General features: G+C 38.7%; 4 protein-coding genes across 4 annotated transcripts; 2 read left to right on the top strand and 2 right to left on the bottom strand.

The window, feature by feature from the left end:
* Window positions 1-3,228: 3,228 nt before the first annotated feature.
* Window positions 3,229-7,249, bottom strand: LOC106087312 (guanylate kinase-associated protein mars). The gene is made up of 3 exons (XM_013252307.2): window positions 6,611-7,249; window positions 3,533-6,026; window positions 3,229-3,463 (listed from the first exon to the last, which is right to left on the bottom strand). The coding sequence occupies exons 1-3, from the start codon at window positions 7,139-7,141 to the stop codon at window positions 3,333-3,335; spliced, it is 3,156 nt and encodes a 1,051-aa protein (XP_013107761.2). The 5' UTR covers window positions 7,142-7,249; the 3' UTR covers window positions 3,229-3,332.
* A 2,597-nt stretch (window positions 7,250-9,846) lies between these two features.
* LOC106088364 (cytochrome c oxidase assembly factor 5) lies at window positions 9,847-10,396 on the bottom strand. Its single transcript, XM_013253844.2, has 3 exons — window positions 10,206-10,396; window positions 10,028-10,123; window positions 9,847-9,962 (listed from the first exon to the last, which is right to left on the bottom strand). Exons 1-3 carry the CDS (start codon window positions 10,308-10,310, stop codon window positions 9,921-9,923), a joined length of 243 nt encoding a protein of 80 aa, XP_013109298.1. The 5' UTR covers window positions 10,311-10,396; the 3' UTR covers window positions 9,847-9,920.
* Window positions 10,397-10,459: 63 nt separating this feature from the next.
* Window positions 10,460-12,344, top strand: LOC106088363 (probable cysteine--tRNA ligase, mitochondrial). Its single transcript, XM_013253843.2, has 2 exons — window positions 10,460-10,587; window positions 10,661-12,344. The coding sequence occupies exons 1-2, from the start codon at window positions 10,574-10,576 to the stop codon at window positions 12,261-12,263; spliced, it is 1,617 nt and encodes a 538-aa protein (XP_013109297.2). The 5' UTR covers window positions 10,460-10,573; the 3' UTR covers window positions 12,264-12,344.
* Window positions 12,345-18,007: 5,663 nt separating this feature from the next.
* LOC106088368 (transmembrane protein 39A) lies at window positions 18,008-19,637 on the top strand. Its single transcript, XM_013253849.2, has 4 exons — window positions 18,008-18,303; window positions 18,371-18,606; window positions 18,667-19,222; window positions 19,289-19,637. Exons 1-4 carry the CDS (start codon window positions 18,064-18,066, stop codon window positions 19,526-19,528), a joined length of 1,272 nt encoding a protein of 423 aa, XP_013109303.1. The 5' UTR covers window positions 18,008-18,063; the 3' UTR covers window positions 19,529-19,637.
* The last annotated feature ends 1,385 nt before the right edge of the window (window positions 19,638-21,022 follow it).

Below are 21,022 nucleotides of genomic sequence, written 5' to 3'. Positions count from 1 at the left end.
CCTGACTTTGACGCTTGAAAAAGCGTAATTATGTTATGTCACACGTAAGTTGTGTATTTAGGTTAGGTTAGCTTGAAAAGATAGTGTGGATATTAATCCGCCCATGCCATTAAGGAATTACATCTAAACCAGTAATCGGCTTGTTGTGCGCTCTAAAGGCTGGTACTAAAGGGTGATTTTTTTGAGGTTAGGATTTTCATGCATTAGTATTTGACAGATCACGTGGGATTTCAGACATGGTGTCAAAGAGAAAGATGCTCAGTATGCTTTGACATTTCATCATGAATAGACTTACTAACGAGCAACGCTTGCAAATCATTGAATTTTATTACCAAAATCAGTGTTCGGTTCGAAATGTTTTCATTCACCGTAACGTTGCGTCCAACAGCATCTTTGAAAAAATACGGTCCAATGATTCCACCAGCGTACAAACCACACCAAACAGTGCATTTTTCGGGATGCATGGGCGGGCAGTTCTTGAACGGCTTCTGGTTGCTCTTGACTCCAAATGCGGCAATTTTGCTTATTTACGTAGCCATTCAACCAGAAATGAGCCTCATCGCTGAACGGTGAATGAACACATTTCGAACCGAACACTGATTTTGGTAATAAAATTCAATGATTTGCAAGCGTTGCTCGTTAGTAAGTCTATTCATGATGAAATGTCAAAGCATACTGAGCATCTTTCTCTTTGACACCATGTCTGAAATCCCACGTGATCTGTCAAATACTAATGCATGAAAATCCTAACCTCAAAAAAATCACCCTTTATATTCTTTTTCCACAGAAACACACACATTTTTCACGATTACTTTTTTAAAACACTACATAAATCTCAATGAAAACATAATACTTTTATTAAGATATTTTCATAAGTAATGAGGGAACTGAATGAAATCAGCAAGTTTTTTTCCTTCAAAATCTATTATTTAAAAATTGTAATCACGAAAAAATGTCGCGAAAAATGAAGATAGTACCAGCCATTACACGCCAAGACTGTTCGTTATTGCCCTGATAGGGCAAAGCAATTAAAGATGGTCTCATTTGTACAACAACCACAAATCATGTTATCATCAAGCTGATCGACGTTTTGCCAACACACACAAGCAGAGAATATGCGAGAAAGAAGATAACAACAAAGAGAATGCAAACAATAATCTGTCATCTTAATATCGTCAAACCTGGCCGGCTGTTAGCAGCTGTTCGCGTGAGACCACCTTTTTAAATTCGCCTTGAATTAAGAGGTAGCGTCATTACACAACAACAAAAATATACCCCCAACGAAACTACCTTGATTGGCAAATGCCGTAAATTGAAATGTCAAAGACGTGCGTGAAGTTAGCGACGTCGCTAACTTTTGATAACCCAAAAATTTCTAAAATCACAGGGTAACACAAAGTAATAAAAAAATTTTAAGTTTGGAAATTATCAACTATTTTTAGCTTCGGTCGCCAGAAAAATTGAGTTAACTACTTCCAGAACTGTTTTTTGTTGAATAAATCTTCCAGATTTTTGTTTTGAAACTGGAGGGCAGGACACTAAATCCAGTCTGGAAGCCATAAATGAACTTCGATAGCACCGTTTATTTGGTGTACCACACATACCCCAGAACTGTTTTCCGTCTGGAAGCCATAAACGGACTTCGTTCAAAAAAGCGCGTATACCAAAATAAAGGGGCGATCAGCACCTTTAATTTGTTTCGAAACTGGAGGGCAGGACACAAAATTCAGTATGTACAGAAAAATAAAGTTGTTGATCTCCCTTTTTTGTGTCCCCACTTTTTTCATCGAAGTCAATTTATGTTTTCCCGACTGGATTTAATGTCCTGCCCTCCAGTTTCTAAGCAGAAATCTGGAAGGACTGTTCTATGAAAAACAGTTCTGGAATATGTGTTGTGTACCAAGTTAAAGGTGTTGATATTCCCTTTAATTTTGTTTACTCACTTTTTTGTACGAAGTCCGTTCCTGGCCTCCAGGATGGATTTAGTGTCATGTCCTCCAGTTTCTAAGCTGAAATCTGGAAGGATTGGTCTACGAAAAACAGTTCTGGGGTATGTGTGGTATATCAAATTAAAAGCTCTCCTTTAATTTCGTATTCCAGAACAGCACTTTTTTGAATGAAGTCCATTTATGGCATCCATACTCGATTTAGTGTCCCGCCCTTCAGTTTCTAAGCAGTAATCTGGAAAGATTGTTCTGCAAAAAACAGTTCTGATGTGTTAAACCAAATTAAAGGTGCAGATCTCCCTTTTTTGCAAAATAATTTTTTAGTAGTAAACATATTCAAACCTGGGAGAGATTCAAATTTGAGAGTTGGTTAATTTATTCCGTCAGATGCGTGTGTGCATTTGTTATGTAACTCACACAAAACAAACTAACCTATCATGGCGAAACAATTAAAGGTGTTCTCATTTGTACAACAACCACAAATCATATGGAGCAATCCGCCCTCTTGTCATCAAGCTGATCGACGTTTTGCCAACAAAAAAAAAGAAAAGAAAATTGAGTGCGTGTGTGTATACATGAGCAGAGAAAATGCGAGAAAGAAGATACAAAAAAGAGAATGCAAACAAAAATTTGTCATCTTAATACCGTCAAACCTGGCAGGCTGTAAACAGCTGTTCACGTGAGACCCTTTTTAATCCGCCTTGGGTTTGGAACAGTGAATAGGTGACGGAGCGAAATAGTTGTAGCAGCGAGGAGTAACGCTGAGCTTCTCATGATAGCGATGAGCACCACACAAATCGGAACTCAGAGTTGCAGCCTGTGTAGTACTCATAGTTATCCGTACCGGAAACTTTCTTAACGTGATAATAAGCCGTTCATTTTGGGGGAAAAGTGAAACCCAGAACACACATGATTCATGTGTTTATATGTTTTAAACTGAGTTGGCAGCGCTTGCGATGAAGTACTCTATGGGGTCAATTCGGTACGTACAACCCTCTGCCATGGCATGATAGAGATACCGTCGGGTCCAGTGCTTTGGGCGACTTGGTGCCATTTGTTCTACAAGGAATGTATACGCTTACTGTATATAAACTAATTAGTTGAACAAACATTTGAAATTTATATTGAAAAAGCTGTAGCGGTCAATACATTTAAGCAATTTTTTGTAATCTCAAAAAAATTTATGACAGCTTGGAAACAAGAATAAAGATAAAATAAATACGAAATAAAATTACCCAATTTTAAAAAGTTACTATGCACGATAAAATAACAAAGACATATGTTAGACGAGTTTATGAAAGTTGTATACAATGAAACATTATAAACGCTAGAGTTAAAAGGATAATATGAACAAAACAATTCTGATCTCAATGGCAGTTAAGTCGATTAGTTAGAGCGTTTAGGTATAACTATCTCGCAGGAGGGGCGTAAACGAACTCTACGATTTCTAAGTGTATAAGCACGTTGTTGTTGGTCGTCTGTTTCTCCATCCTCTCTACTGCATTCCTTATCGTGATCTGTAAAGGCAATTAAGAAAGAACAATAAAATTATCCAATTTTTACACTGCCTAAATTTTAGACATCACCTTGACTACTCTTCGCTAGGTCTTCCTCGTTCGATTGATTGCAGTCTTCGGTGGTGCCATCACCATCATCGAAGTTGAGGAAATTAAACTTTTTCACTCGTAACTTTTCGTTGAATACTACATTTTTCAATTTTGTTCTTCCCGTACCGGGTGTTTTCAATATCGATTTACGTGTCTCGCAATTGTTTTGCACTTTCGGTGATTCCATACAAGTCTTTGCATTCAATGAATTTCTCTTCGCCCCGCAAAAGGTCTGCTCGCCGAATGTGGCATCCACAACTTCGCGAAATTGAAGAACTGTTTTTAAAAGGCTCGGCGAATCTTGAGAATTTTTCCGCCCTAACATGGATGCTCTACGGTTCGGAGTATCCTGCGAGTTTTTTCGCAACCCTAATGACATCCTACGATTCGGGGAGTCGATCTTTTGTTGCGGAGAACCGACAGCGTTCTGCCGTAATAATGTTGACAATCTTCGATTTGAACTGGGTATAGCCACAACTGTTGCAGCTGGCGAGAAATATTTCCGATCTCTCACCTTTGAGGGAGTTAAAATAACATCGTCCGTATTTACAAGCTGGTTCTGTGCCTTCTTTAGAAGCATATCTGCTCTTCTTTTACGCAGCATTTCCTGCAAATTAGAATTGGATTTGGCTTTTGCGATCGATGCCACCTTTTTCACTTTTGTAAGATTTTTAGGTTTTGCCTTTGGCTTAATTTCATCTGGATCCCGCCATTCATTAGCTTTCCAACGATTCAAATTTTCAAAGCGTTTTTCAAGGTTATCAACTTGCAATCCTAACATAGTCCAGAAACCTTCCAAATCTCCAGCAGAAACATCTTTAGTTTTTTCACTGCCATCGTTTGGCATATCACCAATGCCTGTAGCCCGGGCTTCGCATCTGTCTATCAGACCTTTGAACTGCATAAATTTTTTGCTGGTAAGCAGTCGAGTTTGGCCTACCGTCACATCAATCATGTCATCACAGTTTGCAGACTGTAAGCTTTCAATGTTCGCCGTCTTATATTCTTCCCAAACATCACATAGTTGGTGAAGTCGATCTATTTCTTCTTGCAATTGTTTGCGGAAGTACCGTACGGCCTCTAAAGTTCTGCGCACTTCCGGAGAATACTGAGGCGATTTCTGCTCTGTCGAGATGGGTGAATGATGAGGACTAACTGTCAAAGTCTCCTCTTCGGCGGGATTAGCCAAGTAGATGCTGTTGCGCTTTTCCTTTTCCTTTTTTAAACTGACCTTACCACGACTAACACTTACATATGGACTCAAATAGTTGACAGGTTTTTCTTCGCCAGAAATTAATTGCTTAGTTGGTGTCTTCATTTCCTCTACAGGCTGGATGCACACTTCGGAGGCATTTTTATTACTTGTGGTTGTTACTTCTTCCTCAGTTCTTACGGCTTCAATCAATGTGCGATTACTACTTTCACAGACCGTCGATTTATTTCTGGTATTTTTAGATTTTACCTCTACTATTTGTTTATCATTTTCTTCATTGAAACTAGTGTTTACTTCTGAGTATCTTATAAAGTTGAATTTAGTGGCAATAGGTTTTTCGGTTTCTAGGTTTTTATGATTTTCAGATTCGATGGCCAAATTTTGAGTTGCACTTTGTAAAAGATTTCTTTTTGCTGATGAGTTATTTGCTGATCTTTTCGACAACATCTCTATGGGACTTACGCCTTGAACTTCTTCTAGCGTTTGTGAGGTGTTCTTCACTTTCGTAGAAGTGATAAAATCATCGAAATGGTTGGAGTTCGAAAAGTCTTTTGGCGTTTGTACAATCATATCAGCCACTAAGCCATTCGTTTGTGTCACCATTAGTGTCATTAATTTGGTTGAGGCACCAGAAGGCGGTTTAAGAGGTTTCTTAGCTTTCATAGTTTGCGTTAAGCGGGCATTCTTTTGCGGCTGTGTGGGGGATTTTGTTTTCAAACGTATTTTTGACGTTGCTTCTACTGGACGACGGACAGCAGTTACAACTTTGGCTTTGCTCACTTTGTTTGTGGGCACATCGGTTTTTTTGGCAGCTGCCACTACGTTCCTTTTAATATGCCCTTGAGAGGGTGCTGGCATTTTAAATGTTCGCGTCTGTGTTGTCTTTGCGGAAGCCTGCATTACATTGATATTATTGTGTAAATTTTTGACTAAATTAATTGGAGGTTTTGCAGCAGGTTTTGAGGCAGAATTAGCATTGGCCACATTTTTTGTTTTAACTCCACTAGTCGGCAAACTTTTGTTTACTACCTTGGTCTTCAATAGTTTAGGGGTGGTTCCACTACGCAAACGTATATTGTTTGACAAATCAGAACGAGCGGGTGTTTTTTGATCATTATTTAGATTTGCATTTAGTCGAGGCATAGCTTTCCTGGCCATGTTTGTCTTTTTCGAAACATTGTCTTCTTTTGATTTCTTCGGAGGAGTTGGGACAAGTGTATATATTGATTGTCGACTTTTGGCTTTCTCTTTGGCTTTTTCCTATAAATTTTAGAAAAGAATTATGTAAATTAAAAACTAATAAAAAAATAAATACCCGAATATCTACCAACACCCTGGATTACAAAAAAAAAGTTATATATGCAAATGTTAGCAACTAGAGTTCGCTTAAAACTTCCTTTGCAAATACCAATAATTGGTAACATCGATTTTCCGATTCACTGTAGGGGCCTTCAAGCCCCATGTGTGGCTAGTCGAAATTAATTCATTTCAAAAACCATTGCACAACGCCAAGTTGAAAATTTTCCCAATGAAATAGATACATACTTATATTAACATCAGAGAAACGAAGTATTTGTTTTTCAAATTAATTAAAAAATGACCTCCCTTAAAAGAGGAGCATTCATATGTATACCTTTACGGTCAATAAATGATTTATGTACACATAACTTGGCCGAGGGTAAATTTATTCTTTAGGGTGTTTCTTGGTATGTATAAAAGTGCAAATACAGAAATGCATTTGCCGCTCTGCCATACACGAGTTCCGGCATTTTCTTTGTATCACATTTAGGAAAGAATTTAAGGGGTTGCACTACCTAATTAGTAATATTTTAAACTATACATACCGACTCGCCTGGATCCTTCAATCCCGGAGGAGGTTGGAAGCCTTGATGATGGCCTTTCGGAACGAAGCTGGCTTGAATGTTTGTCGCTGCAGTTGTTGTTGTAGGAGCCAATGGCCCTACGCTACCCCCAAATCCCATATCTTTACTAATAACAGAAACGAATGGCTTCTTTTTATTGGCTTCATTTTTTTTCTTCTCCTGCAATGCCTTCTTTTTGTCTTTCCAATCTAAGAAGCGTAGAATAAAGGCTTCTTGCTTTTTAATCTTTTCAGGATCTCTGGCGGTTAGAATCACTTTTGCACTACGAGAGCTTGATGCATCATTCTTTTCATTTCCTTGAACATTTTCTTTTTCCTCTTGTGTCCTCTGTTGAGGTGTTGGGCTTACAGATATTTGCCTGGAAAGTTGATATTGATCCATTCTATGTTTATTGCGATTAGCTTCTTGTAATTTTCGGTTTTTTCTATTGTGCTGTTGGGGCGTAAGCACTTCCTTGCGCTCCATGTATAAACTTTTACGGTATTCACTCATTTTTCCAGTTAATAGTCAGTCAAATAATATTTTCCTTTTTATAAACAATAAAATAAAGCTTTGAAGTTGGATTTAAGATGGCTGGTCGAACATAAACGGCGCTTCTATTTTTTTGACAATTTCAAACTGAAATTTCCCTTAATTGCAAGTGAAGGAATTTTTGCTTTGCGATGTTGCCACCTTACAGATTGTTGATGCTGTCATGGTTTATATGTAGCGACGTATGGCGAATGGTGTTCTCTTTTGTACAACAATCACAAATCATATGGTGCCATCCGCCATCTTGCCATCAAGCCGGTCGACGTGTGGGCGTGTGTGTATACATGTGCGTACATGAGCAGAGAAAATGCGAGAAAGAAGATAACAAAAAACCAAAAATCTGTCATCTTAATACCTTCAAACCCTTTGCCTTGGTAGCGACGCAAGAATCAAAGGATAACTGCCATATTGATTGTCGACTGCTTTTACAATTTAAATATGATTCGTGCCAGAAGTAATCCTAGATTTTTAAAAAAGTAATTGAAACAATTTTCAATTAAAAAATTGCATATCAATTAATAAAAGGTACAAGTGGTACTGAGTTTTATGAGCACAATGTAGCGACATGTCGCTGCATCAGGATAAATTTTGCACAATTTTAATTGCACATGCAATTGAATGCTCACGAAATGGGCCGAATTAACTCTGCTTCCATACTGTTGTCTTTATTGTAAGTTGTTGTTTGACTTTTGTTTGTGTTCTGACAAAGAAAAGACTCCGTCGCATTTCGCAATTATTTAATAGGCATTTTCGCTGTGAATGAAGTCAGTACTAGGGTTTTTGAGCAAAATAGTAGCGACATGTCGCTGCGTCAATATAAATTTCGCTTCAGTTAATTGCCAATGTAATTAAATGCTCACGAAATGGACACCAATCCAAAGAGGGTGAGAAATAGAAGAGAGGTTTTCTGCTTAGACTTCGCAATACCGCAAAAAACAAGCGTTCTGCTCTCAGAATAGTAGCGGAAATCTTTAATTGTTTCGCGAGCGGAATTTAACAGGAATCAAATGTTTTTATTTCCATACCAAGATTTTCCATTAATTTCCATTTAATTCAATAATTTTTTGCAATTAAATAAAGATAACGAACCATTGAAATCAATAAAACATACAAAAATGACGCCAGAAATAGTTTAAAGAGTTGCCACTTTGCTCTTTTGTTGTCATTTTCTCACGATAAGCAGAGTACTACTTTTCCGCCTGTTTTTAGCCAACGTTTCGCCGAGGTTTTTTTTTATATGGAGTTTGACACAATTTCGCTTGAAAAGCTGAACAGAATACTCAGCTTTAAAGACACAACATGTTCCAAGTATTCCAATTGGATTCGCATTAGGTTAGGTTGAAAAGAGGGTGTGGATTTTAATCCGCCCCATGCGTGTATGGACGTACACCATAGCCAGTAATGGGCTTGTTGTGCGCTCTAAATACTAAAAAAAAGTAACCTCGAAAAAGAAAATCTAAGCTAGGAATTCCGAGCTACTTACAAAATTTTTAATTGTTTTCCATGTCACGCCTCTAAGTTGGTTCATGTCTAGTATTGTGCCTCCACCTAAGTGCCGGTATTTGTTAGACGCCGAAAGCCGGGCAGTGACAAAGGAAATGCTTCAACGTCTCATCATCTTTCACTTACATTAAGGGTTGCAACATTTTCGGGGGTTTCGGTTTTGATTTGGGCATTTGTTCGAACATTTTCCGTATTTTACTTTGATTCTATGGAACAGAAAGTTGGAATTAAAGAAAAAACGAAATATTGTGCCCAATTTAAACATGCTGGGTCTTTAGCTTTTGTCACTGGACATCCCGTATTTCGCGCTTCTTTCTCACCGCACTTCTTTCTCACCAACTCTTCTTCTTTCTCACCGTTTTGATTATCGTGGAAAAAAGGTCCAAATTAATAATTTGTTATTAGATAAAACCAAAAAAGGATCTTACCTTTTTTGGTTTAATCTAAAAACTGTCATGATGAAATTTTTGAAACTTTATTAACGCGATAAAAAGTTCATTTTAGGGGAAAAGTGAAACTCAACACACATGAATGAAAACTCGTTGAAAGATAGTGCATTTCGCGAGAAAAAATTTTAGTACGCTGTTTGCGCCAAAGAGGATAAAAGAGGAAGAGTTGGCATTAGAGCCGAATTCTGGATAACTAGTGACAAAAGAAAAAGACAACATTTTTGAATTGCTAACGTTATTTCGTTTTTCCTTTTATTCCAACTGTCGGTTGCAACCCTCAATGTGAATCCAATTGGAATGCATCGAACATGTTGTGGTTTTATCGCTATTTTTTTCGCGGTATGGGGAAGACTAAGTACCCACTTTTCTTCTTTTACCCTCTTTGGTTTGCGCTACTTTTTCGTTATGTCTTGGTTGTTCGAGTGAAAAGTCGAAGTCTGTACTAAGTTTTAGAAGGGGATAACCGCCGCTGAAAATTTGTTCTGACGTTCTTGCCAGGCATTCAACATCGTAGGTGAACATGCCTTCCTCTGCGCTACGGTGGCCTCGAAGTGAAAGGCAATATCACAAAATGTAAAAAATATAGGCAATACAGGGAAAATAATATGTTCTGCTTATTTCCTGATTTGGATGCCCTATTTGGGAATTTCTTGTTAACATTGCCATATTTTCCTTTCACAAATAAAAGTTACAATACAAATACAATATAAAATATACATTTTTAATCATAAAAACAATTTTATTTTGTACATAATAACTAGATGAATAACTCTGCACCAGGCACGAACTTAATAGCCTTTATGTCCTCTAAAACGCATTCGATTGTCGAGCTAAAATAAAATGGCATTGTCAAATTTGTTTGCTAATTTACCTGGTACAAAAGCTAAGAACTTACCAAAGATCTCTTGCATTCGAAAAATGTATTTCGCAGTACTTGACATTCTTCAGGAACCAGATTAGTTTGCAGGCATTCACGTGGTGTTCGTTTATCCTGAAGGAATATTAAAAATGAATGGGTTTTATATCATGCAAAACAATGCTCGGCTTCGGTTTTTGGTGCCTAGCCTCTGTACCTTTTTGCAACAATCGCTTTCCAAAAGACACATTTTCAAGTCTGCTCTTACACCTGCACAAGCCGACGTGTCTGCCAATTTCTCATTTTCCTCATATCGCATCATTTTTGTAGCGAATTTATTTAAAAATTTACAAAAAAAAGGAAATCAGCCACTAATAAAAATCCCGACAATTACAAAATATCAGCTGCTTAACCAGCGTTGCCACAGAACGTAACACAAATCCTATTGTCAAAAAATTTCCCTTTGTTGTTTCCACATCTGTGTTTGTAGTCAAAGACGCTAAAGCTGCCGCAATTGTATGTTTACGGAACAGTTAAGCAAACCAAATTTGTTTAAATCGAAAATATAGCCAATAACAGAGCGAAATGCTTAAATTCAGGTGAGTTCTTCTATTTTTGTATAAATGTTGCTTATATTTATGGTGGCCAATATGCTTTATATGTGGATTTTAGCAAAGCGCTGTCCCTCGCTCCTCTGGCATTTAACCCTTCGCGGGCTATGTGTACCCAACATCACTGGTTTAAACCGGCCGGTGTTGACACTGGTATACGCGTCTACAACTGCCCTGCAAGGCGCCAAGTTCCTTTAATCTTGCCTCATGAAAACTACATTACATGGTATACCTGTGGACCCACGGTGTACGATTCCTGCCACTTAGGTCATGCCAGTTGTTATGTTAAGTTGGATATTATACAGCGCATTTTGAGAAACCTTTTTAATTTCAACATAGTTACTGCCATGAATATAACGGATATTGATGATAAAATTATACGACAAAGTCAAGAAAGCGGAAGAAATTGGAAGGATATATCAAGGCAGTATGAGTTAGAATTTTGGTCAGATTTAAGAAAATTGAATGTGATTGAACCTAATATAAAAGTACGTGTTACGGAACATATACCCAGAATTGTTGCCTATATTGAAGATATCATAAAGAAGAAATGTGCATATGTGGCCAATGATTCTTCCGTTTACTTCAATGTTAAGCAATTTCCGATATATGGAAAATTGCAAAATTTGAATTTAAGCGAACCAGAAAATGCACCCGTTGGGCAGGCAGAACATCATCAAAAATTAGCCGCCTTAGATTTTGCTTTGTGGAAAGCTCGCAAAAGCGAGGCAGAACCTGCTTGGTCTTCGCCATGGGGCTGGGGTCGACCTGGGTGGCATATTGAGTGCAGTACGCTGGCCAATATGATTTTTGGCAAAAGTGTAGATTTCCATGCCGGAGGAATGGATTTAAAATTTCCCCATCATGAAAATGAGGAGGCGCAAAGTTGTGTTTTCCATAATACCAGGCAGTGGGTTAACTATTGGATGCATACTGGTCATTTGAATATTAAGGGTCAACAAGAAAAAATGTCAAAATCTTTGAAAAATACCATTTCAATTAGCGAAATGTTGCAGGACTACACATCGGACGAATTTCGAATGGCATGCGTTCTCTCAAACTATAGAAATGGCATGGAATACAGTGATGAAATGATGGAAACTGCGCGAAACACACTAAAGAAATTTTATAGTTTCAAGTCGGACTGCTCTGCTTATTTAACAGGCAAAAAGCTTGGCTCAAATATGGTGTCCTCCTCGATTCTTCAGAATCTAAACTATTGCAAATCTAACATAGATTCCTGCATAAGAGACGACTTTGACACTGCTCGCTGCATTGGTGTTTTATTAGATCAAATATCCAGTATTAGCAGATGTATCAATGCCAATCCTAGTGTTTCAGATGATAACTCATTAATCAACGCCACATGTTTGGATGCCGTAGCAGCCGTTAGCAACTATATAGACAATGTACTGCAGTCTTTTGGATTTATCGAGGCATCTGGCAATCAGGTAATCAATGCACAAGATAATTTGGATATCAATGGCTTATTGGAAGATATATTGAATACACGCAAACTAATTCGTGAACGAGCTGTGAGTGACAAAAATAAGGTTTTATTCCAAGTATGCGATGAATTAAGAAATTGTTTGCGTCAAAATGGCATTGATATTAAAGATCATGCACAAGGCAGCTCATGGAATCTGATTAGAAATAGGAATTAATAATTAAGTTTGAAGAATTCACTATTTTGTATCGTTATATTTTAATATCGAGCATAAAATGCCATATATTACTTATTTTAACTATGGGTTTTGATTTTTTTATACAAAGCAAAGCTTACAATATCAAGGGATCGGCGGTTATCTAATTGGTAGAGTGCTAGGATTAACAGTATGTGGGTCATGCCTGGTCGCTACTATGGTATCACAATGGACTAAATTAATCTAAGTGAGTCGGTTTAGAAAATAGACTGTCACTCCAATTAACCTAACTCTCCTGGGGGGTGTTTAGCCCACCCTCAGAGGCTTTTCTACGCCTATGACACGGCCTCACTTTGTTGGCATTGATGGCGTACAAAGCAGTTGTCATGTTAAGCAAATAACATCATCCGTGTTAATGAGATCAATGCAAATTCTCTTTAGAGGCTCGGAATGGGTAGTGCCTTAATTGTCTAGGCTACTAGTGGCAAAAGGGAAATTGGTCTGCACGATTCTCGCTTGCTCAACCCTTTACAGGCTTCCGTAGCGAGTTCACTTTGGACATTTTTCAAACACCAGCGGCTATGAGAGTTCAGATACTGGTTAATAACCTTGTCAGGCATTCCACTCCTGATACATCCTGCTTCTTTAGGATCAACGTATAGATATTGTTGTTGTTGTAGCAGCAACATATCGGCTCCAAAGGACTGAGGTAGCAATCCTTGTTAAGCTGCTATAGTTGAGCAAGTTCCTTCCGGTCTATGTGATCGATCGCCGTGGAAACGTGATGACAGTTGGTTATTTAAATGCACCTATAACCCACACCTCACGGGTTGGAGCTTAAAACAGCAAACCAGTGGTGCTGATAGTGATCCCGTGCCGAGCCTAGCGCCTGGGACGACTAGACGCTGCGTATGACATATGTAACTTCGCAAACCGGCGCCTAAGTTACAGTTCTGCAGGTGCTCCAGCCTTTCGGTTGTGTTTTGGGATTCGCTTTCACTTTTCCCATAAAAACTGATGTCAATTATTTACTTTACTTTAATTGGCTATGATAGAACGTTTGTCTCATTAACCGAACTCAGAATAGCCTTCCAAGCGCCTCGATCTTCTGCGCTCCTTCTATAATCTATGACATCGAGGTGTCTCCCACCACTTGATCTTTCCATCGGGCTTTTGGTCTTCCCGGTTAGCGTGTACCACTGTGTTTGCCTTCAAAATACTTCTTTGATGGAGCTTCTTCATCCATTCTGACAACATGACCTAGCCAAAGCTGTCGTTGTATTTTGAAACGTGCAACTTTGCTATCGCCGTCATACAGCTCGTGGTTCTTTCTCTCAAACACTGCCTCATCTGTTTTCACAAGTACCCATGCCTCAGAACCATATAACAACATGGGTAGTATCAGTGTCATGTATAGTGTAAGTTTGGTCTGTCGAGAGCTGGCCTTGTTTCTAAACTGCCTACTTAATCCAAAGAAGCATCTATTTGCCAGTATTATTCTTCGCTTTATTTCAAAACTGGTGTCATTCTTTTCGGCGGTGCCGAGGTAGATAAAGGCGCTAACTATTTCAAAGTTGTGGTTCTAAACTTTCTCCACTTTATTTATCTGATCGGTTGTACATCGCGCGTTTTGGGAGTTGATATCATCCATTTCGTTTTATCTCCATTTACTGTCAGAGCCATTTTCACTGATTCTTTCAAAGGCTGCAGTTACTACTTCCGGTGACCGACCTTTGATGTCGATGTCGTCGGCATAGTCGAGTAGCATGTGTTCTCTTGAGATTAGTGGTACATCTTGTATGCGCGACTTATTCCCCTGAAGTTGGCACTTTCCGTCTTGTCTCCTTTCTTGTGTACGAAACATAGTATGTTGAGGTTCCAATCATCGGGTATGCGTTCTTCTAGCCAGATCGCGCAGACAAGCTGATGCATACGTCTTATCACCGTGTCGCCCCCGGTCTAAAATAGTTGAGCAGGCAACCCGCGTCTCCTGCTGCCTTGTTGTTCTTCAGACTAAGAGGTAAACATTCTATACCATCATCAGGGATTGGTTCTGCGGTATCCTCTTCGCCGCCATCGTAGGACACAAGCAGCTTGTTAAAATATTCTTCCCAAATCCTCCACACAAAATCTGTATCAGTTACCAGATTTCCTTCTTTGTTTCTGCAGGAGGATGTGTCTATGCTGAAGTCTTCGGTTTGATTATTTGGTAGAATTCCGAACTTCATTCTGACTCCATCTACACTTCGCTCAAACTTACTTACATCTCAATTCGCTCAAACTTACGTCTTTCCATTTCCTTTTTTGGGGAATAGGCGTAACTTCTCTCTCCTTTTCTCCGATACCTTTTCTTCAGCGTTGCTACTAATTGTAGGGTTGCTCTGTATGCCGCATTCTTGGCTTCAGTAGCATCTCGACACTTTGGTCGTACCATGGGTTTCTTGGGGGAGGCTTCCGGTGTCCAAGTACGGATTTCGCGGCATTTTTCATGGAGTGGGTAATGGTTTGCCACTGCGTCGTTATATTATAGGGATATGGAGTGCTTTCATCAAGAAGATGGGTCAGTCGGGTGAAGTATGCCGTTGCCATCAGTTTTGTTTGCAGCTTCCGTGCAATGTCAGATCGTATTTTTCTCGCAATGCTCAGAACCTTTGCTGCAACAAGGTAATAATCCGAGTCGATGTTTGCTCATCGGACCGATCGTTCGTTTAACACGCTGGATAAATGGCGTATAAATCCTTCGATGTTTAAATCTGTTGCTGCTAACTACCATGTTCTTTGTCGCGGCAAAATCTATTAGGCTCAATCCATTATGGGAAGTTTCTTCGTATAGGCAAAAATTTCCAATTGATATTTCCGAAATATCCGAAAGATATTTTCCTTCCTTCCCTGCAATTATCACGTAAACAAACAGCCAAAGTTAATTGCTTAGGGTGAAAAACTTCTTTCGTTTCCTCATTCACAGTGCAAAACGTGGAACCAAATCTGCTCTGCCACAGCCATGTTTTTATGGTCGTTAACTAGTTGGGAATGCTCTAACTTGTGATGCACGTTAAGATATTCTAGTATCATGCGATTATAGCCTGACTTCGGGTGACTGATACCATCCTTATAACGTTGCGCTCAACTACCTACGATCCTTACGCATCACAAGGTTACCGTAACAACTTGCAATCCCATGGCAGCCGGTTGTATATACCGGATTGACCCGAGGAATCCCTCATCGCAAGGGCTGCCGCCTCAGTGTACCACACACTGCTACTACAACAACAACAACCGTAACAACTTTGCAAGCTGTAGTTGTCACTCAGCTTTGTTTCCTGGATCGGTGCCAGCATTACGTTCTTTTGACTTATGGTACAATCCCCTGTCTCATTGTCAATGCCTCGGAGACCACTGCAAAAAGAAGCATTCCTCGGCACTGGCAAGACAATGTTGTTATTGTTGTTGTAGCAGTGTGTCGTACACTGAGGCGGCAGCCCTTGCCCATGAATGACTTTATCGGGTGAATCCGGTACGTAACCGACTTCCATGGGATTGCAATATTTGGGGTGAGTTACTACTCCTACACATATTGTCGCGAGGAAGCAGAAAATTATAAGGGGCATTCCATTGGTTAAAACAAATTACAAGAAACGTAAGCATCTAAAATGTTCTCATTGCAACAAATTGGCCCATATAAAGAAAGATTGCTACAAATAAAAATAGGAAAAGCAAGAAGGACATATGGTGTTTGTTCATGTTTTTTTAAATGAGAGTGATAGTACCACTGATTGATTCAGGAGCGTCAATCCATATGACAAGCAATTTTGGATTTTTTTTTTTTGACAAAATTGAAAAAAGCGCGAGTCGTGTTTGTATAGTAGATAGTAAGACTTTGAATGCCGAAGGTGTTGGAGATGGTATAACCCAAGGCAATCATTATAAAATTGTTCTCCAAAACGTGCTATATGTGCCGAATCTCAACGGGAGAAAAGAAACTTACCCGGTATCAAGAAGTTAACCAATTTAGTAGATGGAATCTTTCTATATGACTGTCAAGATAAGTAATTTTGTGATACATGTGCTAAATCGAAAATAACAAGCAATCCTTTTCCAAAAGAAAGAAAGAATAAGTCCTCCGAGAACCTTGATTTGGTACACTCTGACGTCTGCGGTCCTATTCAAGTAAGTTCTCAATCTGGGAAGAGGTATTTTCTTACTTTTATAGATGATTTCACTCGATATACGCGGTATAATCGAGGCGACGGTAGGAAACCTGGAAGGAAGGAAGAGAGACGACACTTGAGGTCGAGTGCGAGGCACTGCCGCCAGCAACACAGTCTTGGAAAGAGTGGGCCTGGGGTCAACATTGAGAACCCAGGGACAGAGATCTGTTTTAGACTGACTGACCATAATACGGTCCTGCAGGCAGACGCGTGGACGTCGAGTATGAACATAAGGGCAATAAAAACCAGGACGGTAAGGTCACAAACAGTCTTGAAGTGTGAGAAGGAGATTAACGCCTTCTCTGAGAATGACACAATCCCCATCGTTTGGGTGCCGGGCCATAACGGAGTAAGGGGGAATGAAAGGGCAGATGATTTGGCAGTGAAGGCCTGAGAACTGCCGCCGATAAACTTGGTTAATCCGAATCTTTTCGGGTCGACGCAGTTCGTCGTGGGCGACAAACGCGCATGTAACTCTGTGGAACAGCGAAACAGTCAGTAGGACGGCGAAAATCCAATGGGGTGATCCGCATCGTGAGAGGACGAGGCAATTACTAAAAGGAAGTAAGATGATGAGACGTTGGAGCATTTTCTATGTCATTGCCCGGCTTGCGCGGCAAACAGACACTGATACTCAGGTGGGGACACGATACAGACACAAAGGAGAAGCGGAACGTTGAAATGGTAAGAGCTATGAGGGATGAATCGAAGCTTTTGGCTGGGAATTTTATACAAAGTAGGTTGCCATCGAAAAGTGTTGATAAATTAAGTAATATTAAAGTACACCGATCAAGAAAGTTTGGCAAGTACCGAAATGTAAACCAAAGGAGCTGGATAATGTCGGAATCAAGGGGATTTTTGTTACGTATTGCGAAAATATCAAAGGATACAGAATTTTGGAAACCGGAATTAATACCAATAGAGATTCCAAGAATGGATCAAAATACTAATATGGCCGAGGACTTGAATTTCGTATCAACTGAAGAGGAAAGTGAAAAGTGTGAAAAGTCGAAGTCAGTACTAGGTTTAAATCAGAAATTAATAATGAAATCCGAATTGGATCTTAATTTGAAATGTTACAATGGCGCATACTGGGCTGGCGATTATGAAGACCGTAAATCAACCAGTGGTTTTTTTTATTGCTATTGAGTTTGAATGCAATTTCCTGGTCTTTAAAGAAGCAGTCTACAATTGCTTTATCTTCTACTGAGGCATAATTCATCGCAGCTTCATATGCAGCTCAGAAGCTATAATGGATGAAACAACTGATATGATAATCCTCATTTCATCTCCAATCCCGATGTACAAAGATAATCAAAGCTGTATTAAAATTATTCAATGCTCAAAGCTTGATATCAAGCCTTTGACATTTAGATTTAGTGCAAAATCGAAACAAAAATAAAAAAAAATTGTACTCAGCTCTTCACAACACCTCACCTTATAAGTGCATCTGCAAGGTATCTTTAAGTGAATCCAAGATTGTTGCACGATAAATCTTTTTGTTCGTCGTATATAATAACGGTCTGGCTACACCTTCGGTTGATTTCAATCAGCTGACTCGGTTTGTTTACGTTTTCATTGTGAGTAAAATGAAGGAGTACAAATTGTTTTAAATGATGCGGGATAATAGCTCCAAAGAAGAAGATGAGCATGCTGGCCAACAGCACATCAATTCCAACAGCCACATTACGCCAATGCCCAAACACATACCATTCCCGGACCCAGCTTCGTCTTCGGAATTACTGAATGAACTTATTATGTTCTTGTTTTCTAGCTGTGTCGCAGCAATGCAGTTCATTAATATATACCGCACAAATTGGTGGTTACCACAAGTCCAGATAACTAATACAGTTGTAAGTGTTTTTTAAGGGCATACAATCAGTATCCGTAAGTTTACCTTCCCTACTTGGTTATTTTCAGAATCTTCATCATGTGAATCCACACCTGATTCTGTTGATTATTGTGATGAATGTGAGACGGCTACTCTATTGTCTGAGCCTCAAAGGCTTATATTTTTTTCTACCTACCCAATGTCAGCGTATGAGCAAAGTTTTCAAATGCGTTTTGGAGGTGTTAATCTTGACTCTTCCTGTGACCTGTATAATCATGATGTATACCAATAGAAATTACTTGTCTATATTTCTTTTGGTTTACCCGTAAGTAGTACACAAATTTCAATTTGGTCTATTTCTTGAGTAGAAACTTTTATTTTCCAGTTTCATTGTTTACTTTTTGGCGTTTGGTTTGGCTTTGGAGCCATTTTTACGATTTAATTATGAAATAAAGGGTGGTGCCTATTTCAATGGATTTCCTCTGCATTGCTGCTCGGCAAATCCAAATGGCATTCGCTTTGAAATTGATGTTTTACGCAACGATTTCAATTGTCGTTTCAAACAAGTCATCTTTACGTCGCTTTTTAATACCTATTACTCGGCTTTCCTCCCCTGTTATTTTGCCAATGCCGTACACTATAATGTTTTGTGGGCTGCCCAACATATTGTATTAGTTTTTCTCAGCGTTTTCCAATGTTGTACAGTGTTTAGTTTTCCCTCCAAATATAGTGATATATTACATCGGGCAGCACTTCATTTGGGCTATTGGCTTAAGATGGAAGTGCGTTCAGGCGCCGATAGTAATACTATCGCCTCAAACTGGATTAAAACCACATTATGGGCTCCCAGCAGTACGGTAAAATTTACTGGAGATTTGTATCGAAGTGTAGGTCCAGTAACCGTCGCCATACCTGGAAATATAACTCATGAACGATTTTATGTAAGTTAAAATACCACTAACTATTTAAAATCATCTTTAAATGTGCTTTTTTTTTGTATATTTCAGAAACTTTTCCATAATCCTTCAGTTATATATGGTAGTTTGACGGCTATTCAGGCCTGTATTGTTCTATCGGGAATATCATTGCTCTACTATGCAATAGAGTGGCATTTTATTTTATCCTTAAGTTTTATAACATTGACTAACCAATTTACATTTTTTAAATTGATGCGTGACTATCTGATTACTAAACGGGTTTATTTGGCAGAGACATCGGTTAGCGATAGTAAATTAACGGATAATTAACGACTTTTTGTAGTGCATATTATATAAGAAGTGTAAAAACAACATATTTCCAAAATCAATAAATAAGACTGTTTATATAGAGCTATGAAAGCTTGTATGTGTTCCAGCATTGTTTGGCGAGTGTAAATATTTTAAGAGCGCATCATTGGAGAAGGTAGCAATCTATTACAGAAGATAAATTCTTATATGTATTGAAGAGAAAATATTATTGATTCAAAAGAATTAATTTTAAACAGTGAGACTTCTGACCGTCGACGGTCATGCCGAGTTGGTTAAGAATGGAACATATTTTAGTTTAGCTGCCATCATCGATGGAACATTATGGGCTTATTAAAGCCCTCATATTTTTTAACCTAAGCTGCCATCATCGATGGAACATTATGGGCTTATTAAAGCCCTCATATTTTTTAACCTAACTTAACCTAACTTATAGAATGCGGCGATTTCTTTTCAATTATCATTATATCTCCAAAATTTAAGATGAAGAGGGGCAGGATGATGATGAGTATAAGTCATGACATCGTAGTTATAAAGGGAGCCCACATTAAATATACTCCTGAGGGCATTAATTGTTATTGACACATCCACGAGTAACGCCAATCCCTGGGTAGCGCCAACACCAAAATGTTAATGCCATTTGAAGACACAATTTAAAAAAAAAAAATAAACAAAATTTCAAGGACATTTTGAAAGGCAGTGTTTTAAAAAATGTTATTAAAGACAACATTTTATTGATATTTTTCCAAAAATTTTCTAAAAAAAAACTTTCCTTAAATTATTTTTTAAGACAAAATTCGATGACAATTTCCTTAAGGGCAACATTTCTGAAAATTGAGTTCGCCTTCAAAATATATATCGGATTCGTGTTCTACTCTAAAAACTCCTCTTATTTGAGCCTCATATTGCAATAGTCAGAAAATACTTACTATTTGGGTGGTGTTGTGGGGGTGGGGTGGTCCCATAGACACTTTTCCCGAATATTGATATCAAATTCGTGCTTTACTCCCAAAGACTTTTTATTTGAGCCCAATATTGCTATGGTCGTAAATTTGTCCCTTTTGGGGGATTTTTTTTGGGAAGTGGCGGCCCCCCAAACACTTGGTCCCATAATTGGTTATCAGATTTGTATTCTGCATTCAAATACCTTTCATTTAAGCCCCATATTCCAATGGTCAGTAAATAAGTCCTGTTGGGGGGAGTTTTGGGAAAGGGGTGAACCCCCAAAAACGTGGTCCCACATTTGGATATCAGATTCGTATTCTACTCGCAAATACCTTTCATTTGAGTCCCATATTGCCATGGTCGGTAAATATGTCCGATTTAGGGGTGTTTTGGGGCTTGGGGTGGTCCCCCTAGCACTTGGTCCGACAATTGGATATCAGATACGTTTTCTTATCCTAAATACCTTTCATTTGAATCCCATATTGTCGTGATTGGTCTAAATATATGCTTGGTAGGTTTTAGGGTGGGACAGCCCCCTTAGGTATCCCATCC

The sequence above is a fragment of the Stomoxys calcitrans genome, chromosome 5 (assembly GCF_963082655.1).
Source record: "Stomoxys calcitrans chromosome 5, idStoCalc2.1, whole genome shotgun sequence".
In the NCBI taxonomy this organism is placed as follows: domain Eukaryota; kingdom Metazoa; phylum Arthropoda; class Insecta; order Diptera; family Muscidae; genus Stomoxys; species Stomoxys calcitrans.
This window is presented reverse-complemented; position numbering and strand designations above follow the sequence as displayed.

Bases quoted from the DNA above. Each gene is read 5' to 3' on its own strand.
- LOC106088368 (XM_013253849.2), top strand. From the start codon at position 18,064: ATGATGCGGGATAATAGCTCCAAAGAAGAAGATGAGCATGCTGGCCAA. The intron at 18,607-18,666 runs GTAAGTAGTACA...TTTATTTTCCAG, and splicing joins ATATTTCTTTTGGTTTACCC to TTTCATTGTTTACTTTTTGG. The intron at 19,223-19,288 runs GTAAGTTAAAAT...TGTATATTTCAG, and splicing joins TAACTCATGAACGATTTTAT to AAACTTTTCCATAATCCTTC.
- LOC106088364 (XM_013253844.2), bottom strand. From the start codon at position 10,310: ATGATGCGATATGAGGAAAATGAGAAATTGGCAGACACGTCGGCTTGT. The intron at 10,124-10,205 runs GTACAGAGGCTA...ATATTCCTTCAG, and splicing joins AAAGCGATTGTTGCAAAAAG to GATAAACGAACACCACGTGA. The intron at 9,963-10,027 runs GTAAGTTCTTAG...ATTTTATTTTAG, and splicing joins TCGAATGCAAGAGATCTTTG to CTCGACAATCGAATGCGTTT.
- LOC106087312 (XM_013252307.2), bottom strand. From the start codon at position 7,141: ATGAGTGAATACCGTAAAAGTTTATACATGGAGCGCAAGGAAGTGCTT. The intron at 6,027-6,610 runs GTATGTATAGTT...TAAAATTTATAG, and splicing joins TGAAGGATCCAGGCGAGTCG to GAAAAAGCCAAAGAGAAAGC. The intron at 3,464-3,532 runs GTGATGTCTAAA...TTGCCTTTACAG, and splicing joins CCTAGCGAAGAGTAGTCAAG to ATCACGATAAGGAATGCAGT.